General features: G+C 39.0%; 2 protein-coding genes across 4 annotated transcripts in view; both read right to left on the minus strand.

Moving 5' to 3' along the window:
* cenpt (centromere protein T) overlaps window positions 1–9,935 on the minus strand; it is a 16,185-nt gene extending 6,250 nt beyond the window's left edge. For 2 of the 3 annotated variants that reach the window (XM_062055699.1, XM_062055700.1), the window contains exons 1-9: window positions 9,804–9,935; window positions 9,596–9,713; window positions 7,659–7,776; window positions 7,445–7,589; window positions 7,286–7,376; window positions 7,058–7,194; window positions 2,339–2,399; window positions 2,118–2,257; window positions 720–2,000 (exon numbers count right to left, since the gene is read on the minus strand). In XM_062055699.1, coding sequence (XP_061911683.1) covers window positions 720–2,000; window positions 2,118–2,257; window positions 2,339–2,399; window positions 7,058–7,194; window positions 7,286–7,376; window positions 7,445–7,589; window positions 7,659–7,776; window positions 9,596–9,681 — 2,059 coding nt within the window. In that variant the 5' untranslated portion in view covers window positions 9,682–9,713; window positions 9,804–9,935. The remainder of the gene's footprint in view (window positions 1–719; window positions 2,001–2,117; window positions 2,258–2,338; window positions 2,400–7,057; window positions 7,195–7,285; window positions 7,377–7,444; window positions 7,590–7,658; window positions 7,777–9,595; window positions 9,714–9,803) is intronic. The other variant, XM_062055701.1, reaches the window with a different exon arrangement.
* A 2,868-nt stretch (window positions 9,936–12,803) lies between these two features.
* On the minus strand, window positions 12,804–14,295 carry ndufa4b (NDUFA4 mitochondrial complex associated b). The gene is made up of 4 exons (XM_062054859.1): window positions 14,115–14,295; window positions 13,325–13,413; window positions 13,201–13,261; window positions 12,804–13,078 (listed from the first exon to the last, which is right to left on the minus strand). Exons 1-4 carry the CDS (start codon window positions 14,160–14,162, stop codon window positions 13,022–13,024), a joined length of 255 nt encoding a protein of 84 aa, XP_061910843.1. The 5' UTR covers window positions 14,163–14,295; the 3' UTR covers window positions 12,804–13,021.
* Window positions 14,296–17,739: the final 3,444 nt, after the last annotated feature.

Raw genomic sequence — 17,739 nt, forward strand, 5'->3', positions numbered from 1 at the left:
GACCAAAATAAACACTGACCCAAAACCATAAAAAAATAGAAAAAATAATGTTCCAAACGCCATAATAAAACTGTAAAGACATTATTTTAAGTAACATTTCAATGTTTATAAAGAATATATCAAATATGTAATACATAAGTCAAACTACCCATCACATACTAATGCGATACGGTCACCAACAGTGCATCCGAAAAGTATTCACAGCGCACTTTTTCCCCATGTTATGTTACAGCCTTATTCCAGAAAGGAATAAATTCATTTTTGTCCTCAAAATTCTACAGACAATACACCATAATGACAATGTGACATGATGCTACCACCACCATGCTTCACTGTAGGGATGGTATTGGCCTGATTTCCTCAAAAAACATGATGCCTAGAACTCAAGCCAAGGAGTTCAAACTTTGTCTCATCAGACAACAGAATGTTATTTCTCATGGTCTGAGAGTCTTTCAGATGCATTTTGGCAAACTTTTTTTTTTTTTTATACCAAAGAATGGCTTCCGTCTGCTACAGAGATGGTTTTCCTTCTGGAAGGTTATCCACAGAGGAATGCTGTAGTTCTGACAGCGTGAACACTGGGTTCTTGGTCAGCTCCCTGACTGGACTAAGATAAATGCAGCGATGGACAGAGACATCCTGGATGAAAACCAACGCTTCCCATTCAATCTGAATCTGTACCTAAGAAAGTGTCTTTAAATAGATGAACTGATCCTTACCAGGCTCCGTAGTGTCGTCCTCTTCAACGTGCATGACGAAAGTGCCCCCAAATCGATGAGCTTGACGATCGATGTGCTCAACGTCTTGATTCAACTCTTGCTCCTCATCCGTTTTTCCTTTTGACTGAGACCTGGCAGCAAGAGCATTATCTTCCTCGGATGGAACTGCAGCAGAGTCCTCGGTTGGGTGTTTGGTCCCTTCCTCTTCTTCCATGTTGTCCTCACCCTCAGATGGCGTAGTAGCATCCTCGTCCTCAGACGGCGTTGCAGCGTCCTCTTCAGTTTGTGAGTCAACCACAGCCATTTCTTCTTCTTCCATGTTGTCTTCTTCCTCAGGTGGTGTAGTAGCATCCTCGACCTCTGATGGCGTTGCGGCGTCCTCTTCAGTTTGTGAGTCAACCACAGCCATTTCCTCTTCTTCCATGTTGTCTTCTTCCTCAGGTGGCGTAGTGGCATCCTCGCCCTCTGATGGCATTGTGGAGTCCTCTTCAGTTTGTGAGTCAACCACAACCATTTCTTCTTCTTCCATGTTGTCTTCGTCCTCTGGTGGCGTTGTGGCGTCCTCGTCCTCTGGTGGCGTTGTGGCGTCCTCTTCAGTTTGTGAGTCAACCACAACCATTTCTTCTTCTTCCATGTTGTCTTCGTCCTCTGGTGGCGTTGTGGCGTCCTCGTCCTCTGGTGGCGTTGTGGCGTCCTCGTCCTCTGGTGGCGTTGTGGCGTCCTCTTCAGTTTGAGAGTCAACTAGAGCCACTTTATCTTCTTCCACGTGGTCTTCATCCTCAGGTGTTGTAGTAGCATCCTCATCTTCTGTTGGCGTTGCAGCATCCGCTTTAGTTTGAGAATAAACAAGACTCTTTTCTTCTTCCATGTTGTCCTCTTCTACAGATGGCGTTACAACAACCTCTTCAGTTTGAGGGTTAACTGCAGCCCTTTCTTCTCTTTCCCCTTTGTCGTCTTCTTCCTCAGGCTCAGGGGTCTCTAACTCAGCTTCACAATCAGTTGTATTATTCTCCTCCTGGCATTCAGACACTTGCATAACTTCACCTTTTCCATCTGGCTGGGTCTGGGTTATCGCAGACGCCATGACAGTGGACTGGTCCTGTGTCTCGAGTACGGCAAAGACGCCGACGGGAACATCACCAGTGTCGTATCGAGCCGTGTTAGAGTGGATAATTTCATTGATGAGCTCTTGTTTATTCAAGTTGCTTAGTTTGGGAGAGAAACCCTCGGCCAGGGTGCTCTCACCGAGGCCTTGCTCTCCCTGAATTAAGCTGCTTGTCTCTGTGAGGGTAATGTTGAGAAACAAATCTATTAGCAATGACAGAGCACAAACAAATAACAGCTAAACATTTGATAGAAAAAAAATAATAATCAGGGCTACAAACATATTTTTATCACCATGATCTAAAAGCATCCTATTCACAGCATCGCCAAAACCCTCCTTTGTGGTTTTTCGACGTTGAGAAACTCTCCTCCGCAGGCCTTTTTTATCAGTCTGAACATTCTCAAAGGGTGTTTTTAGACCGAAGGAAGTGGTGCTGCAAAGCAAGGTAGGATGACGTCATCATTATGTTACTGCAGCGACGATAGACACCAGCATTGTAGACAACACTTTATACCTCGAAGACAGCGACAGATCCTCTTGTGCTGAATCCTCCTCTTCGTTTTCACATTTTTCATCTGTTTGCACAAGCAGCTAGTCAGCAAAAACATACAGCAAAAAATTATACCGTGGAACCTAATGTGATACTCGGGATGGGTGATATGGCCTAAAATCTGTATCACAATGTATATTGTAGCCTCTTGCGATAATGATAGAACCATTTCTAAACGTGTTACAAAGGCTCCCAATATAGGCTCCATATTCAGTAATATATAGCGTCATTTCCAGTTGTATAATTTTTTTCAGAACTATTATTAATTTAACTGTTAATATCTGGTTACACTTCTGTAAAACAATTATGAAGCACTTCTTCTATTGTTTGGGTACTTAACATTAGTTTTGGGCAATACTACAAATTTGGTTATGGATCCAATATCAAGTAGGTACATGGGCAGTATTGGCCACACCAATGCTGATACTTAAAATTATCTCAATTATAATCAGGCAAAAACATAGAATGACAATGTAACAATATCAATTGAATATTTAAAATGTTCCCTTATATATTCTTTTTTTTACATACAAAGTTTGCAGCAAAATAAAGTCAATAATGAAAAATAACTAAACCCAAACAAAAACTACTTTCGGCTCAGATATAAATCATTTGTTTTTTTTGCACTTAAGTCCTCCTGTGTTTGTAAACAACAAAAAACACAATTTCCATGATAATAAAAAATATCGATCTAATCACTGTTGTATCTATCATATACTGTTACTATACATGGTATCGTCACTGTCGATATGTGTATCGATCCACCCACACTTGTCTACATTCTAGTTGAGCGTTCGGCATTGCTTATTTTACCATGACCGTGGACCCCGACTTAAACAAGTTGAAAAATGTATTCGGGTGTTACCATTTAGTGGTCAGTTGTACGGAATATGTACTGTACTGTGTAATCTACTAATAAAAGTCTCAATCAATCAATCAATTATTGCATCCTCTTACAGTGTGTAGTGTAGCATGTCTTTCAGTAATAATGATTCTTGAAAGAATATGTATTTGCCTCCAAGGAGTTGACAATTAGTGACTTAAAAACAAGTTTAACACTGTAGAGGGTTGTTAGCTGCTGGCAAGAACCCTACATTGCGTTGAGGATGCGTTCATTAACCTGCCACTGTCAAATTTGCAGGACACCGCTAGAATGTGTCATCAACATGCCTTATCACGATATGACTAGAGTATAATATTAAAAGCGCTATCATTGGCCAAATGTATATCATTTATATTGTTGACATTGTACAACCCTAAGGAAAAATAACCACACAGTGTCACTGCTCCCCTTCCAGTTTCTTTATTTTGGTTTGATCAAATCTGCTCCTTTACTTATTTTATTATTGAATACTAGCTAGTAGGGATGCTCAAAACAAAATCAATTAACATTTGAATCGCGATTCTTATTAATGCCGATTCTAATTCGATTAATAATTTTCAATAATTGTTTTTAAGAATCAATTTTCAAAAATAATCTTTTAGGACATCTCCATACTTACTTGCTGTGCATATACTGTATGTCATCCTTCAGCAACCAATAGGAGATTTTGTAACCTGTATTGAAAAGGTTCAATTATAATAACTATACCTAATGACACATTTTGAGAGTCGGTTTGAATCAACAATCAATTCTGATCCGAATCGTCGAATTGAATTTGTGAGGTGCCCAAAGATTCCCACCTCAAGAAGCTAGTGTTGTTGTGCAATAGTACATTTTGTAAACATCACAGCTCGACACTTTAAAGGACTTAAGTGTCCAGATGACTAAAATCTCCCTAACGAGTTCTATATATGTATTTTTTGCTCCAGAAATTGAATGTGGCAGTCATTTCCCATAATATAAATTAGTTTTTAAGTAATCAGTAGATAACTAACTGTAATCAGTAGATAATGCTTTTCCATCGCTAGACTTCATATAAAAAAATAAATATAAATGATCATATAGAGACACAATAGCCCGTGTTTCCTTATCTTCAGAATATGCCTGCCATGGGTATTTCATTCATCTTATGATGATATTTTTAATACTTTTTATTCTTTCCTTAAACCTTTCATGCCCCTGTGTGGTCCTACACTGGTAAAGCTGCTGGAAATGTGAATTTCTCTTGAAGACAAAGTATCTATCGAACATGTCGGCATTGCAGTCGTGGGAGACCATGGAATTCTTATCCTTGGCCAGGGTTGTTTTATATACAGTATGTGCAAACTGCTGCGGAGTACTAGCTTACGCACTCCAGTCGTCTTTACACCCCCTCAGGGTGGGTTTGCCGGCGGCAGAAGCTGCAAGCCAAGTGTCGCGAGCAGGAGCAGCATGCACCAACTACAAGCACCTCAACTTTCAGTAGTACAGCACAGGCGCATCACACACACCCTGTGCAAGCAGACACACGTATCACTACGAGTGAGTACCTTTCACATTTGAACTGATAGTACCCGGTACCTGGGAATCGATATCAGTACTTAGTAGTACCAATTTTCGGTACTTTTGTGTGTGTTATGTTATAACTAGGGATGTCCGATAATGGCTTTTTGCCGATATTCCGATATTGTCCAACTCTTTAATTACCGATACCGATATCAACCGATACCGATATCAACCGATATATGCAGTCGTGGAATTAACACATTATTATGCCTAATTTGGACAACCATGTATGGTGAAGATAAGGTACTTTTTAAAAAAAATAATAAAATAAGATAACTAAATTAAAAACATTTTCTTGAATAAAAAAGAAAGTAAAACAATATAAAAACAGTTACATAGAAACTAGTAATTAATGAAAATGAGTAAAATTAACTGTTAAAGGTTAGTACTATTAGTGGACCAGCAGCACGCACAATCATGTGTGCTTACAGACTGTATCCCTTGCAGACTGTATTGATATATATTGATATATAATGTAGGAACCAGAATATTGATAACAGAAAGAAATGGGGGGAGGGAGGTTTTTTTGGGTTGGTGCACTAATTGTAAGTGTATCTTGTGTTTTTTATGTTGATTTAATTAAAAAAACCAAAAAAAACAACAACAAAAAACCGATACAGATAATAAAAAAAACCGATACCGATAATTTCCGATATTACATTTTAACGCATTTATCGGCCGATAATATCGGCAGGCCGATATTTTTGGACATCCCTAGTTATAATGATACTAATATTTTGGTACCGGTACTAAAATTATTTTGATACTTTTCTAAATAAAGGGGACCACAAAAAAATTGCATTGGCTTTCTTTTAACAAAAATATTAGGGTACATTAAACATATGTTTCTTATTGCAGTTATGTCCTTAAATGAAATAGTGAACATGCTAGACAACTTGTCTTTTAGTTGTAAGCAAACAAAGGCTCCTAATTAGTCTGCTGACATATGCAGTAACCTATTGTGTCATTTATCATTCTATTATTTTGTCAACATTAATAAGGACAAGTGGTAGAAAATTGATTATGAATCTACTTGTTCATTTACTGTTCATATCTGCTTACTTTCTCTTTTAACATGTTCTGTCTACACTTCTGTTAAAATGTAATAATCACTTATTCTTATGTTGTTTGATACTTTACATTAGTTTTGTATGATACCACAAATTTGGGTATCAATCCGATACCAAGTCGTTACAGGATCATACATTGGTCATATTCAAAGTCCTCATGTGTCCAGGGACATATTTCCTGAGTTTATAAACATAATATACATTTTTCAAAAACAAAAAGATGTTGTGATGCCAAAAAATATTGACGTAATCATAGAAGTATCGACTAGATACGTGCCTGTAATTGGTATCATTACAGTGGATGTTAGGTTTAGATCCACCCATGGCGTTTGTTTACATTTTGATACCGGTGAGCTACGGTGTGTAGTGAAGCATGTTTAGCTATTCCTCGTCCTGCAGGGATGATACTTGTAAGAAACGTACTTTATTTTGTCGCCATGGAGACCAGGATTAGTGATTTAGAAGTAGCTAAAACACTGCCGACGGCGGATGGACGTTAGCCGCTCTTAAAGCACCTCTTCCTGAGGGCGTTTCAGTGTTATAACTTCATCTTTATCGTTAGTTTTTAAGCCAAAATGCGTCCATTCTCCCTTTTCTGTCTACACACTGTGTCTGCTTGTAAGTACTCTGTGATTGTGTGCCGCCGAACATGCTCGTCTGCTCGTAAAACCAGCAATGTCACGACATGACTTTGACGCAGGCGCAGGGGCAGGGGGCTGTGGGACCGGTGCGTTTCAGAGACGGTATAGTACCAAAAATTATTCATTAGTATCACGGTACTATACTAATACCGGTATACCGTACAACCCTAGTGTGTTAATAAATATTGTTTTTAAATAAACGTCTTAATTTGCTGAAACTTGTTAGAAAACAAGCCTGAAATCACTACTGGGTCTATTTTAGGGAACCTTTTACCTGGAGACATCATTTTTAGGTTTATAACTACAAAATAGTTGTCAATGTTGTCAGCATTAGAGGGGCCCTTCAGGGAAGTGCTGGACAGTGCGTGGCTTTTAGCTTATTAGTTAGTGCTGCTTGACTTAATACTCTCAAGCAGTGAGGATGTGTGGTCGCCAGTTCGAGCCTGGCATGAGCACTTTAGTTGCGTTTGAATTATCCAAATTTTCATGACGTCAAAACGGACAGTTTGTAGGTTCCAGATGATAAAAATTATCTTTATCTTACCCTCACCCTTCCTGAGCTTCTTTATAAAAGTAGATACATTGACGGTGCGACGTGGTCTCTTTCGGCTCAGCCTCTTTGCGACGCTTTGTGCATTGCCAAAAGTTAAGTCGGGCAGATCCAAACCGGACAGCTCAATGCTAGAAAAACAAAACAAAAACGCACAAACATACTCATTACTTAGTTTTGTTACAAATACATGGCAAAAATATGACAAAAAGAAGAGTTTACCTGGAATTTGTGGCAATGCTGTGGTCTGCTGAAGACGGCTGTGACTCCACTGGTGCAGCTTCCTGGTGAATCACAGGGGACTTGACAGGCTCTAAAGTGCACAAGTATTCACGTTGTTAGAAGACAAACATGTTAAGATAAGAGCAGTGTTTTTCACACCCGTCTGCAAGATGTTCATGAGAATGTGCCTCGGCGTGTCGCCCTCTAAAAGCATCAAAGACGAAGCCCGCGTGTTTGGGTTTTCCAGCCCAAGAGAGACGGTTCTCCCTTTGCTTGCAGGTGGAAGATTCTTCTTGGATATGCTCTAGAAAGAGAAGTCACAATTGAAAAGTGCCAAATGCCGCTCTGGGAAGTGTTTTTTCCAAAACCTTACCTCACGCATCTTATGCTTTAGACTGCGCCTCAAGATGTTCTGTGGGGTTTGTGCATCAGCCTTTTTCACGCTCAATCTGGTGCGGTAGATAGATGAGGGATTTTGCTCTCTGGAGACGCTGAAGTAGAGACAGAGCAAAACAGTACTCAGAAACAAATACATTTTAACCAAAGAGAATATATTACAGAAATGTCGGCAGAAAGATGCACATAGAAAAAAATTTTTTTTACCATTTAAGAATTACAGCATTATGTGTCTGTCTTTACAATCCTGAAATATGAAGTCAGTCTGTAAATTCCATCATAGTTTTTGAATGTCCTTTCGAGGCGACAGCTGTGACGATCACGATCAGTCTGGACCCCCTCTCCCGGGGCCCAGGCTTAGACGAATTTATTTTTTTTCCTCCCTCCCTCCCCATTGTTTACCTGTATCTCACCTTTTTTGTAAGGGGCGCCGGAAGTTGGCAGACCCGTCAGCGATCCTGTTTTGTCTCCCTGTAATGTTTGTCTGATCTTGAATGGGATTGTCCTGAAATTTTTTATTTCCCCTCTGGGATTAATAAAGTATTTCTGATTCTGATGTTTCTTTTATTTTTTATTCATAGCTGTATGTAGAAGTGGCTGGTTGCATCAGCTCTGCTCTTTTAATGTATTTAATGTCCTTTGATGTGTGCTTTTTTTTGATTGATTGATTAAAACTTTTATCAGTAGATTGCACAGTGAAGTACATATTCCGTACAATTGACCACTAAATGGTAGCACCCGAATAAGTTTTTCAACTTGTTTAAGTCGGTGTCCACTTGAATTGATTCATGATACAGATATATACTATCATCATAATACAGTCATCACACAAGACAATCATCAGAGTATATACATTGAATTATTTACAATCCGGGGTGTGGGATGTGGAGGGGGGGAAGGTTAGGTTTGGTTGATATCAACACTTCAGTCATCAACAATTGCACCATCAGAGAAATGGACATTGGAACAGTATAGGACTGACTTGGTAGGATATGTACAGCAAGTAGTAGACATAGAGAGAGAGATCAGAAAGCATAAGAATAAGTATCTACATTTGATTATTTACAATCCGGATAGGTAGGATGTGGAAGGGAGGGTGTTAGTTTAGGGTTGAAGTTGCCTGGAGGTGTTCTTTTAGTGCGGTTTTGAAGGAGGATAGAGATCCCCTTTGTTTTACACCTGTTGGGAGTGCATTCCATATTGATGTGGCATAAAAAGAGAATGAGCTAAGATCTTTGTTAGATCTGAATCTGGGTTTAACGTGGTTAGTGGAGCTTCCCCTGGTGTTGTGGTTATGGCGGTTAAGGAAGCAGTTTGACATGTACTTCGGTATCAGGGAGGTGTAGCGGATTTTATAGACTAGGCTCAGTGCAAGTTGTTTTACTCTGTCCTCCACCCTGAGCCAGCCCACTTTGGAGAAGTGGGTAGGAGTGAGATGTGATCTGGGGTGGAGGTCTAGAAGTAATCTGACTACGGTAGCTTGTTCTGGGATGCTTGGAGTCCAGACCCGATGGTTTTGGAGGTCCTAGGGTACCAGGAGGTGCATGCGTAATCGAAAAAGGGTTGAATGAGTTCCCGCTAGAATCTTCACGGTGCCAGAGAGGAGATTCTATAGAGAAATCTCGTTCGTTGGTTGACCTTTTAGATTACATTGGTTGCTATGGCTACGAGTTGTTTTTTCCCTTGGCCTCAGTCTGGACCCTCAATCTCCAGGGGCCCACGCTTAGACTGATTTTTTTTTTCTCTCAGTTTGACACACCCGCCCTACAGTAATAGTGTATATAACATAAAAACGCTCTTATGTTGTTCGTAGTCAGGGAACGTGAGTTACAGGATGGAACTCCAGTGTTAATAAAGTATATAGTAACGTACGAGCGCTTCAGTTAGGTGCTTGATTAGTGTTATGTTTCTTACCTGCGGGTTATAGGAGTCATTGGTGGCTCGGTACTGAGAATTTGTTCAACAAGAACCCGAGCAGACAAATCCCCCGTCGGCTCCATCTCGCCACCGTAGCTGTTCGACTTTCGGTAAGCTAACAACAAACAACAACGAACAGAAACGGCACTAATTAAAGTTGTTTTTCATTAGTTGTCTGAAGCTGGTGATGAATAACAAGTCTTACCGGATGACCAAACTCTGCCTTGTTAGTTTTACGTATTTTGAAGCTGTTCAACCGACATGCTCCAGTTGGTGACCCGCCTTATTTTTTGAGTGAAACCTCGCGAGGATTAGATACTTCCGCTTCTTTTCTCCTTCCTTCGTGGTTTTGAAAGTTTAACAGAAACACTGCCACCACGTGGTTAAAATAAGAATTACAGTTACAAGAGTATAAAGCAGTGGTTCTTAACCTTGTTGGAGGTACCGAACCCCACCAGTTTCATATGCGCATTCACCGAACCCTTCTTTAGTGAAAAATAAATGTTTGTTTTTTTTTTAATTCAAGACAAAGTTATATGTTTTTGGTAACACTTTAGTATGGGGAACATATTCTAAGTAACAAAGACTAAATTTAGAGTTATTTGGACACTAGGGGAACATATTATATGTAACAAAGACTTCATTTAGAGTTATTTGGACATTAGGGGAACATATTCTAAGTAACAAAGACTTCATTTAGAGTTATTTGGACACTAGGGAAACATATTCTAAGTAACAAAGACTTCATTTAGAGTTATTTGGACACTAGGGGAACATATTCTAAGTAACAAAGACTTAATTTAGAGTTATTTGGTTAGGGTCAGGGTTAGAGGGTTAGAGTTATAATAAGGCCATGCCGAATAAGGCATTAATAAGTACTTAATAATGACTAGTTAAGGGCCAATATGTTACTAATTTGCATGTTAACAAACAACTAATTAATGGTGAATATGTTCCTCATACTAAAGTGTTACCATATTTTTTACTGGTGCACAAAATGAACCGTGCATGAACATCACCTTATTCAAACAACAAAACCAACGCAGTGCATAAACTCACAACAAATTACACACCTGCAAATCAGTCAGCTGTTGCCGTATCCGTAATACGCCGATAGGGAGAAGTTTGTATTTACACGATGAGTCGGGTGTGTTTTGACCTCCGCCGAATCCCTGAGGCCGACTCACCGAACCCTATAGGGTTCGATCGAACTCAGGTTAAGAACAACTGGTATAAAGGTCAACTTCCATCCATCCATCCATTGTTTCTACCGCTTTGTCCCTTATGGAGTCACGGGGGTGCTGGAGCCTTTATTACGAAGGTTGTTTTTTTTTATACTGAATTCATATATCCGAATTGTTAGCGTTTGAATTTTTCATTTAATTTAATTTCATTTTTTTATTTATCTTTGATTGATTGATTGATTGAGACTTTTATTAGTAGGTTGCACAGTGAAGTACAAATTCCGTACAATTGACCACTAAATGGTAACACCCGAATAAGTTTTTCAACTTGTTTAAGTCGGGGTCCACGTAAATTGATTCATGATACAGATGTATACTATCAAATATACTATCATCATAATACAGTCATCACACAAGATAATCATCAGAGTATATACATTGAATTATTTACATTACCTCCTTTATTGATGTGCATCTTTGATCGATAAGACAATTAAACCTCAGAAACTAAACACACATTTACACACCAATGCCTGAGAAGGAGCAGGATGAAGAAAAATCTTATATTTTCCTGCCCCATAGTCTTATTCAATGGATATCATACAAACCAAACAAATATATCCAAATATAATGAAAACAAACAAAAAACACAACAAGTGCAAAACTTCATGAAGTACAAAAAAAAAAGAGTAATATACCCCTCACGGGATGATACAAAACAAATACAAAACCAGACAAAAAAACAAGTAAATTAATAAATATTAAGCAAAATGTAAACACTTATGGCTGTCCATATGATCTTATTGTTCTGTCTTTATACATTTTTTTCAATTGGAATATATATTTTTACAGTCTTTTATCTCTTTGTAAAGAGAATTCCTATAGTTGAACCCCCACCACTGATATGCACATTATTCACAGTACTGACAATTTCAATGAAAAAAAACGTGTGATCAAACTTTGTTTACAAATGTGGTTTGTTAAAATACAGTGTTTGAAAATTCAGAATGTTAAAAAATGAAGTGTAAAAAAAAAAAAAAAATCAGTGCAGAAATATTTTTTGCCTCAAAAACCACCTGGTCGACTGATTCTGCCGAAACGAGGTTTCGGGTCTTAATTTACCCGGAGTGAGTCATTGATTGATTGATTGATAGATTGAAACTTTTATTGGTAGATTGCACAGTACAGTACATATTCCGTACAATTGACCACTAAATGGTAACACCCGAATACGTTTTTCAACTTGTTTAAGTCGGGGTCCACGTAATCATGAGTTTGGAAGTAACAAATATTTATGCACTGAATTTTAAATATTAAAACATTTTAACAAACCATCCATCCATCCATTTTCTACCGCTTATTCCCTTCGGGGTCGCGGGGGGCGCTGGAGCCTATCTCAGCTACAATCGGGCGGAAGGCGGGGTACACCCTGGACAAGTCGCTACCTCATCGCAGGGCCAACACAGATAGACAGACAACATTCACACTCACATTCACACACTAGGGCCAATTTAGTGTTGCCAATCAGCCTATCCCCAGGTGCATGTTTTTGCAAACCGAATTTTTAAATACTAATTTTAAATACAAGCGGTAGGAAATGGATGGATGGATGGGTTAATACAGTTACTTCCGTTTTCTTTTGTGTTTCGAATGTTACAGAAACACTGCCCTCATATGGTTAAGATACAAATTACAGTTACAGTCCATTAACAAGTCTTAGTGGATAAACAAACTGTTTTTGTTAGTTCTATGTATTTTTAAAGAAATTCAACGGATATAAAACTATTTGCGAGAAATGGTTACTACAGTTACTTCCGTTTTCTTTTATGTTTCGGAATGTTACATAAACACTGCCCTCATGTGGTTAAAATAACAATTACAGTTACAAGTGAAAGCATGTGTTGGTGAAATAATGGTGAAGATGGAGAGTACTTTTTATTCTTTTTTAAATATAGTTAATAAATGTCTAATTATGTCACATTTGACAATGAAGGTATAATCTATACAAGAAAACAAACGGATTGTGATTTATATGGCTTTTAATCATTTAAAACACAGCAAAGTTAAAAATAAATATATCAATTAATCAGTGAAACAGGTTGTTTTATTTATACAGTCATATTTTCCCACTTTATAGATGAACCGACTGGACGACAGCAGCACCTGATATGACCCACACTTCGGTCAGGTGTGGTGCAAAAGGCTCCTCTTTGCAGGGATGACAAAAATAGGGTTGGGTTTAGAAATCGGGCCCGTCCTTCTTCAGCTTGGAGTAGTCCATATTTATTGTGAAAAACTGCACACACAAAACACACAAGTAGGTGACATGAACTTTAAAGTGACTTATATTCTACAGTAAAATGTCCGTGTGGCTTAAATTAGGGAGTCATTTAGCACAATATGCAGAAATGTTCATACTTTGTATTGCTGAGTGGGCTCCATCTTGTTCCAAGGCTCAGGGTTGTTCTTACGGTCCCAACTAGAGGCAAAAACATGGTTATCACAAAAACACACACTTACGTAATAAATCACAGCAACTTACCAGACGTCAGGATTCCTCAGGGCCAGTCGGCCAAGGTACATCATGCTCATGGCCGCCCCACCACCAATGAAGATGAACAGGGGGATCAGCTGTTTGCAGGAAAAAGGGGCCCATAATAAAATGTACAGTGTTATTGAAAAGCTATTTCAATTGTGGGGGAAAAAAACAACGTTAAATACTTTATGCAGTTCAAATGGATGTGAAGACAAAATAACTAAAGCCGTACCATGACAGATTGTTGTGTTAAACCGTATGTTTTATCAGGTGTAAAAGAAAATAATAGATCACATGACTAATACATGGGAGAATAGATGTATAATGTGTTCTTTTCAATGGCCTTTCTGTAAAAATGGCGGCCCTTACAGTACACTGTAGTATAGAGGTGTTTACCTTGAGAATAAGCAGCACTTACTGTACGTTACATAAATGGTGGTGCACCATGCTGTAGACATTTGAATCTTTTCTTAAAAAAAAAAAAAACATCATACGAATATGGACGCATGAATAAATATGCATACCTGTCGTGGAATGCTATACCAGAGGCCTATATGACATAATGTCATATTTTATTGAAATCAAAAGCTATTATTAATGGTTGTCCTAAATAGCTGTACAGTATAAAAAATGATCGTTAATAAAGGGGAATTAAGTGTCAGTATGGTTAACAACGGCTTTGTATTGAAAAGAGCACTTGTCCTCTAACCGCTGCAACGAGACGCGTTTCAATGTCACCGGGTCATTTTAGAAATCATATCTAGAAAATGAAAACACCGCCGATGTTCAAACTCACAGCTGGGTGATTCTTGAGCTGTTTGGCGACGGTCCCCAGCATAGTCATGGTGGCTATGAGGATTAGAAAAACCAAATTGTAGGTGGGTTCGGCTCTGCTCCAAAGGCGCTTCTCTGTGGTTTCCGACAGGTCGGAAGAACCCCTGAAGTACACACGCCACCGCCTCCTGTGCGGTCAGCCAATCAGCACGCAGCGCGACCACAACGGCCGCTGACAGCGTTTTAAAATGAAAGTGCTTTATTCATGTTTAGTTTCTAAGGTTAGTTTGTGTTTTTGTGTGATCAAAACAAGAAAAGTATGTGGTTACGATGACTCTTTCGTGCGTATGACGTAACTGCGCATGTCTGGCTTTGTTGACCATACATGGATGCCGGCACGAACGGACTCGTGTGTCACCCCCGGAAATAAACAGTTTGGGATTAGTCATCAAAACTGTGATGTATCTAATTGTTTGGTGAGACACATTTGGTATAAAGAAGCAAATAAGCAATTATTCTAAATAAGGCTAACGTTACATTGGCATTTCCTGTTTCCATCAAAGACCTCCATAGGCATCCAATCATATCAGACGTCATCACTATGCTATTCAGCCACTAGGGGGCATTGTTGTATAGCAATTGCTTGATATGAAATAAAACCATTTTTTATTCTTTCTTTTTTTTTTTATTGTCACACCACACACAGAGTGTGGTGAGATTATCCTCTGCATTTGACCCATCACCCTCACCCACTGGGAGTTTAGGGGAGCAGTGAGCAGCAGCCACGCCCGGCAATCATTTTTGGGGATTTAACCCCTAATTCCAACCCTTGATGCTGAGTGCCAAGCAGGTTCCCATTTTTATAGTCTTTGGTATGACTCGGCTGGGGTTTGAACTCCTAAGAGTGATTGAGACACAACAAGCAGTTTCATTCTATTTTTAAATGATCTTCAAAGCCAAACCGGACATAAAAGTCCTTACGTTTTTGAAGGGCATAAACATTTGGCTTTTTTTTTTGCTCGTATTTCAGTCCTAAACAAAAATATAAAGAATATAAGACGTTTTCTTTACAGTTTTACTCTTGTAAAGGCCTTTTGATTAGATAATGTCACAGGTTTAGATTAGAAAAATAATTCATGTTAATTCAAATATGTTACATCATGACATTTGTTTGAAATATTTTCCAAAATAACATTTCACAAAACATTACGTGTTTAGCATATTTGTTGAGGGCTGAAAGTTGATTAAGAAATGTGTGCAAAAAAAGAGCGAAAAAAAATGCAAAATATTTTATGCTCTTTGAAAATGAACTATATTGCCAAAAGTATTTGGCCACCTGCCTTGACTCACATATGAACTTGAAGTGCCATCCCATTCCTAACCCATAGGGTTCACAATGATGTCGGTGCACCTTTTGCAGCTATTACAGCTTCAACTCTTCTGGGAAGGCTGTCCACAAGGTTGCAGAGTGTGTTCATAAACATTTTTCACAATTCTTCCAAAAGCGCATTGGTGAGGTCACACACTGATGTTGGTTGAGAAGGCCTGGCTCTCAGTCTCCGTTCTAATTCATCCCAAAGGTGTTCTATCTGGGCTCAGGTCAGGACTCTGTGCAGGCCAGTCAAGTTCATCCACAGGTCAGGACTCTGTGCAGGCCAGTCAAGTTCATCCACAGGTTGTCTCTGTCAGTTTACGTGGCCTACCACTTGGTGGCTGAGTTGCTGTTGTTCCCAAACTCTTTCATTTTCTTATAATAAAGCCAACAGTTGACTTTGGAATATTTAGGAGTGAGGAAATTCCACGACTGGATTTGTTGCACAGGTGGCATCCTATGACAGTTCCACGCTGGAAATCACTGAGCTCCTGAGAGCGGCCCATTCTTTAACAAATGTTTGTAGAAACAGTCTCCATGCCTAAGTGCTTGATTTTATACACCTGTGGCCGGGTCAAGTGATTAGGACACCTGATACTGATGATTTGGATGGATGGCCAAATAATTTTGGCAATATAGTGTATGTCCTGTTTGGCTTTGGGGTATTGTTGAATAACCGCCAGTGTTTTGTAACGGACATTTGCATTTAAAAATGAAGACATGCACCTGGGGATAGGTTGATTGGCAACACTAAATTGGCCCTAGTGTGTGAATGTGAGTGTGAATGTTGTCTGTCTATCTGTGTTGGCCCTGCGATGAGGTGGCGACTTGTCCAGGGTGGACCCCGCCCTCCGCCCGTGTGCAGCTGGGATAGGCTCCGGCACCCCCAACGACCCCGAAAGGGACAAGCGATAGAAAAATGGATGGAACATGATAAAACCCTCTTAGGAAACAGAAAAAAGGTGTGCAAAATACAGCAAAAATTAAAGTACAAATGTCAGTTTTTGTCACCTGAGGGTTAAATTGGATAGGGTGCAAACAATGTGGCACAATATTTGTCAGAATTATTTTCATGTATCCAATACCAATACAAATATTTTATTCAACAGATTTTCTAGTATTAAGTAGAAAAATAATTTTTTTAATAAAAATTTTTAAAACAGTTTATAGCTCTATTTTTATGTAATATTTTTCAAATATCCTAACATTAGACATGGAAAAAAAAACAGTAAATGGTCGTTAGAAATTGAAACTTTTTTGGTTTTTGCATTTTGTCACTTTTTCCACTCATGAATGATGCTGCCAGCGGCACCTTGTTGTACGGGTTTCACACATCTATTTTTGCAATTTGATGCATTTGTCGCATTGTCCTTTATACCAGTGTTTTTCAACCTTTTTTGAGCCGAGGCACATTTATTTTCCATTGAAAAAATCTGGAGGCACACCACCGGCAGAAAACATTAAGAAATGAAACTCAGCAGCAGATATTGACAGTAAAAAGTTGTTGCCGCAATTGTTAGATATGACTTTCAACCATAACCAACCTTGCATCGCTATAGCTCTTGTCTCAAAGTAAGTGTACTGTCACGACCTGTCACATCACGCCATGACATATTTTGAGTTTTTTGCTGTTTTCCTGTGTGTAGTGTTTTAGTTCTTGTCTTGCGCTCCTATTTTGGTGGCTTTTCCTGTTTTGTTGGTCTTTTCCTGTAGCGGTTTCATGTCTTCCTTAAACACTATTTCCCGCATCTACTTTGTTTTAGCAATCAAGACTATTTAAGTTGTTGCTATCCTTCTTTGTGGGGACATTGTTGATTGTCATGTCACGTATGGATGTACTTTGTGGACGCCATCTTTGCTTCACAGTAAGTCTTTGCTTTCGTCCAGCATTCTGTTTTTGTTTACTGTGTAGCCAGTTAGGTTTTAGTTACATTCTGCATAGCCTTCCCTAAGCTTCAATGCCTTTTCTTAGCGGCACTCGCCTTTTGTTTATTTTTGGTTTAAGCATTAGATACCTTTTCACCTGCATGCTGCCTCCCGCTGTGGTCTGCATATTGTGATCACGACAAACCATGTTCCCGACATCTACAAAGCAATTAACTACTTGCTGCCACCTGCTGATATGGAAGAATATAACATGGTTACTCTGCCGAGCTCTAGACAGCACAACGGCACATTATTTGAAAACTATAATTACTGGTTTGCAAAAAATGTTTTTACCCCATTCATCCATTTTCTACCGCTTGTCCCTTTCAGGGTCTCAGGGGGTGCTGGA

The sequence above is a fragment of the Entelurus aequoreus genome, linkage group LG08, assembly GCF_033978785.1.
Source record: "Entelurus aequoreus isolate RoL-2023_Sb linkage group LG08, RoL_Eaeq_v1.1, whole genome shotgun sequence".
Classification (NCBI taxonomy): domain Eukaryota; kingdom Metazoa; phylum Chordata; class Actinopteri; order Syngnathiformes; family Syngnathidae; genus Entelurus; species Entelurus aequoreus.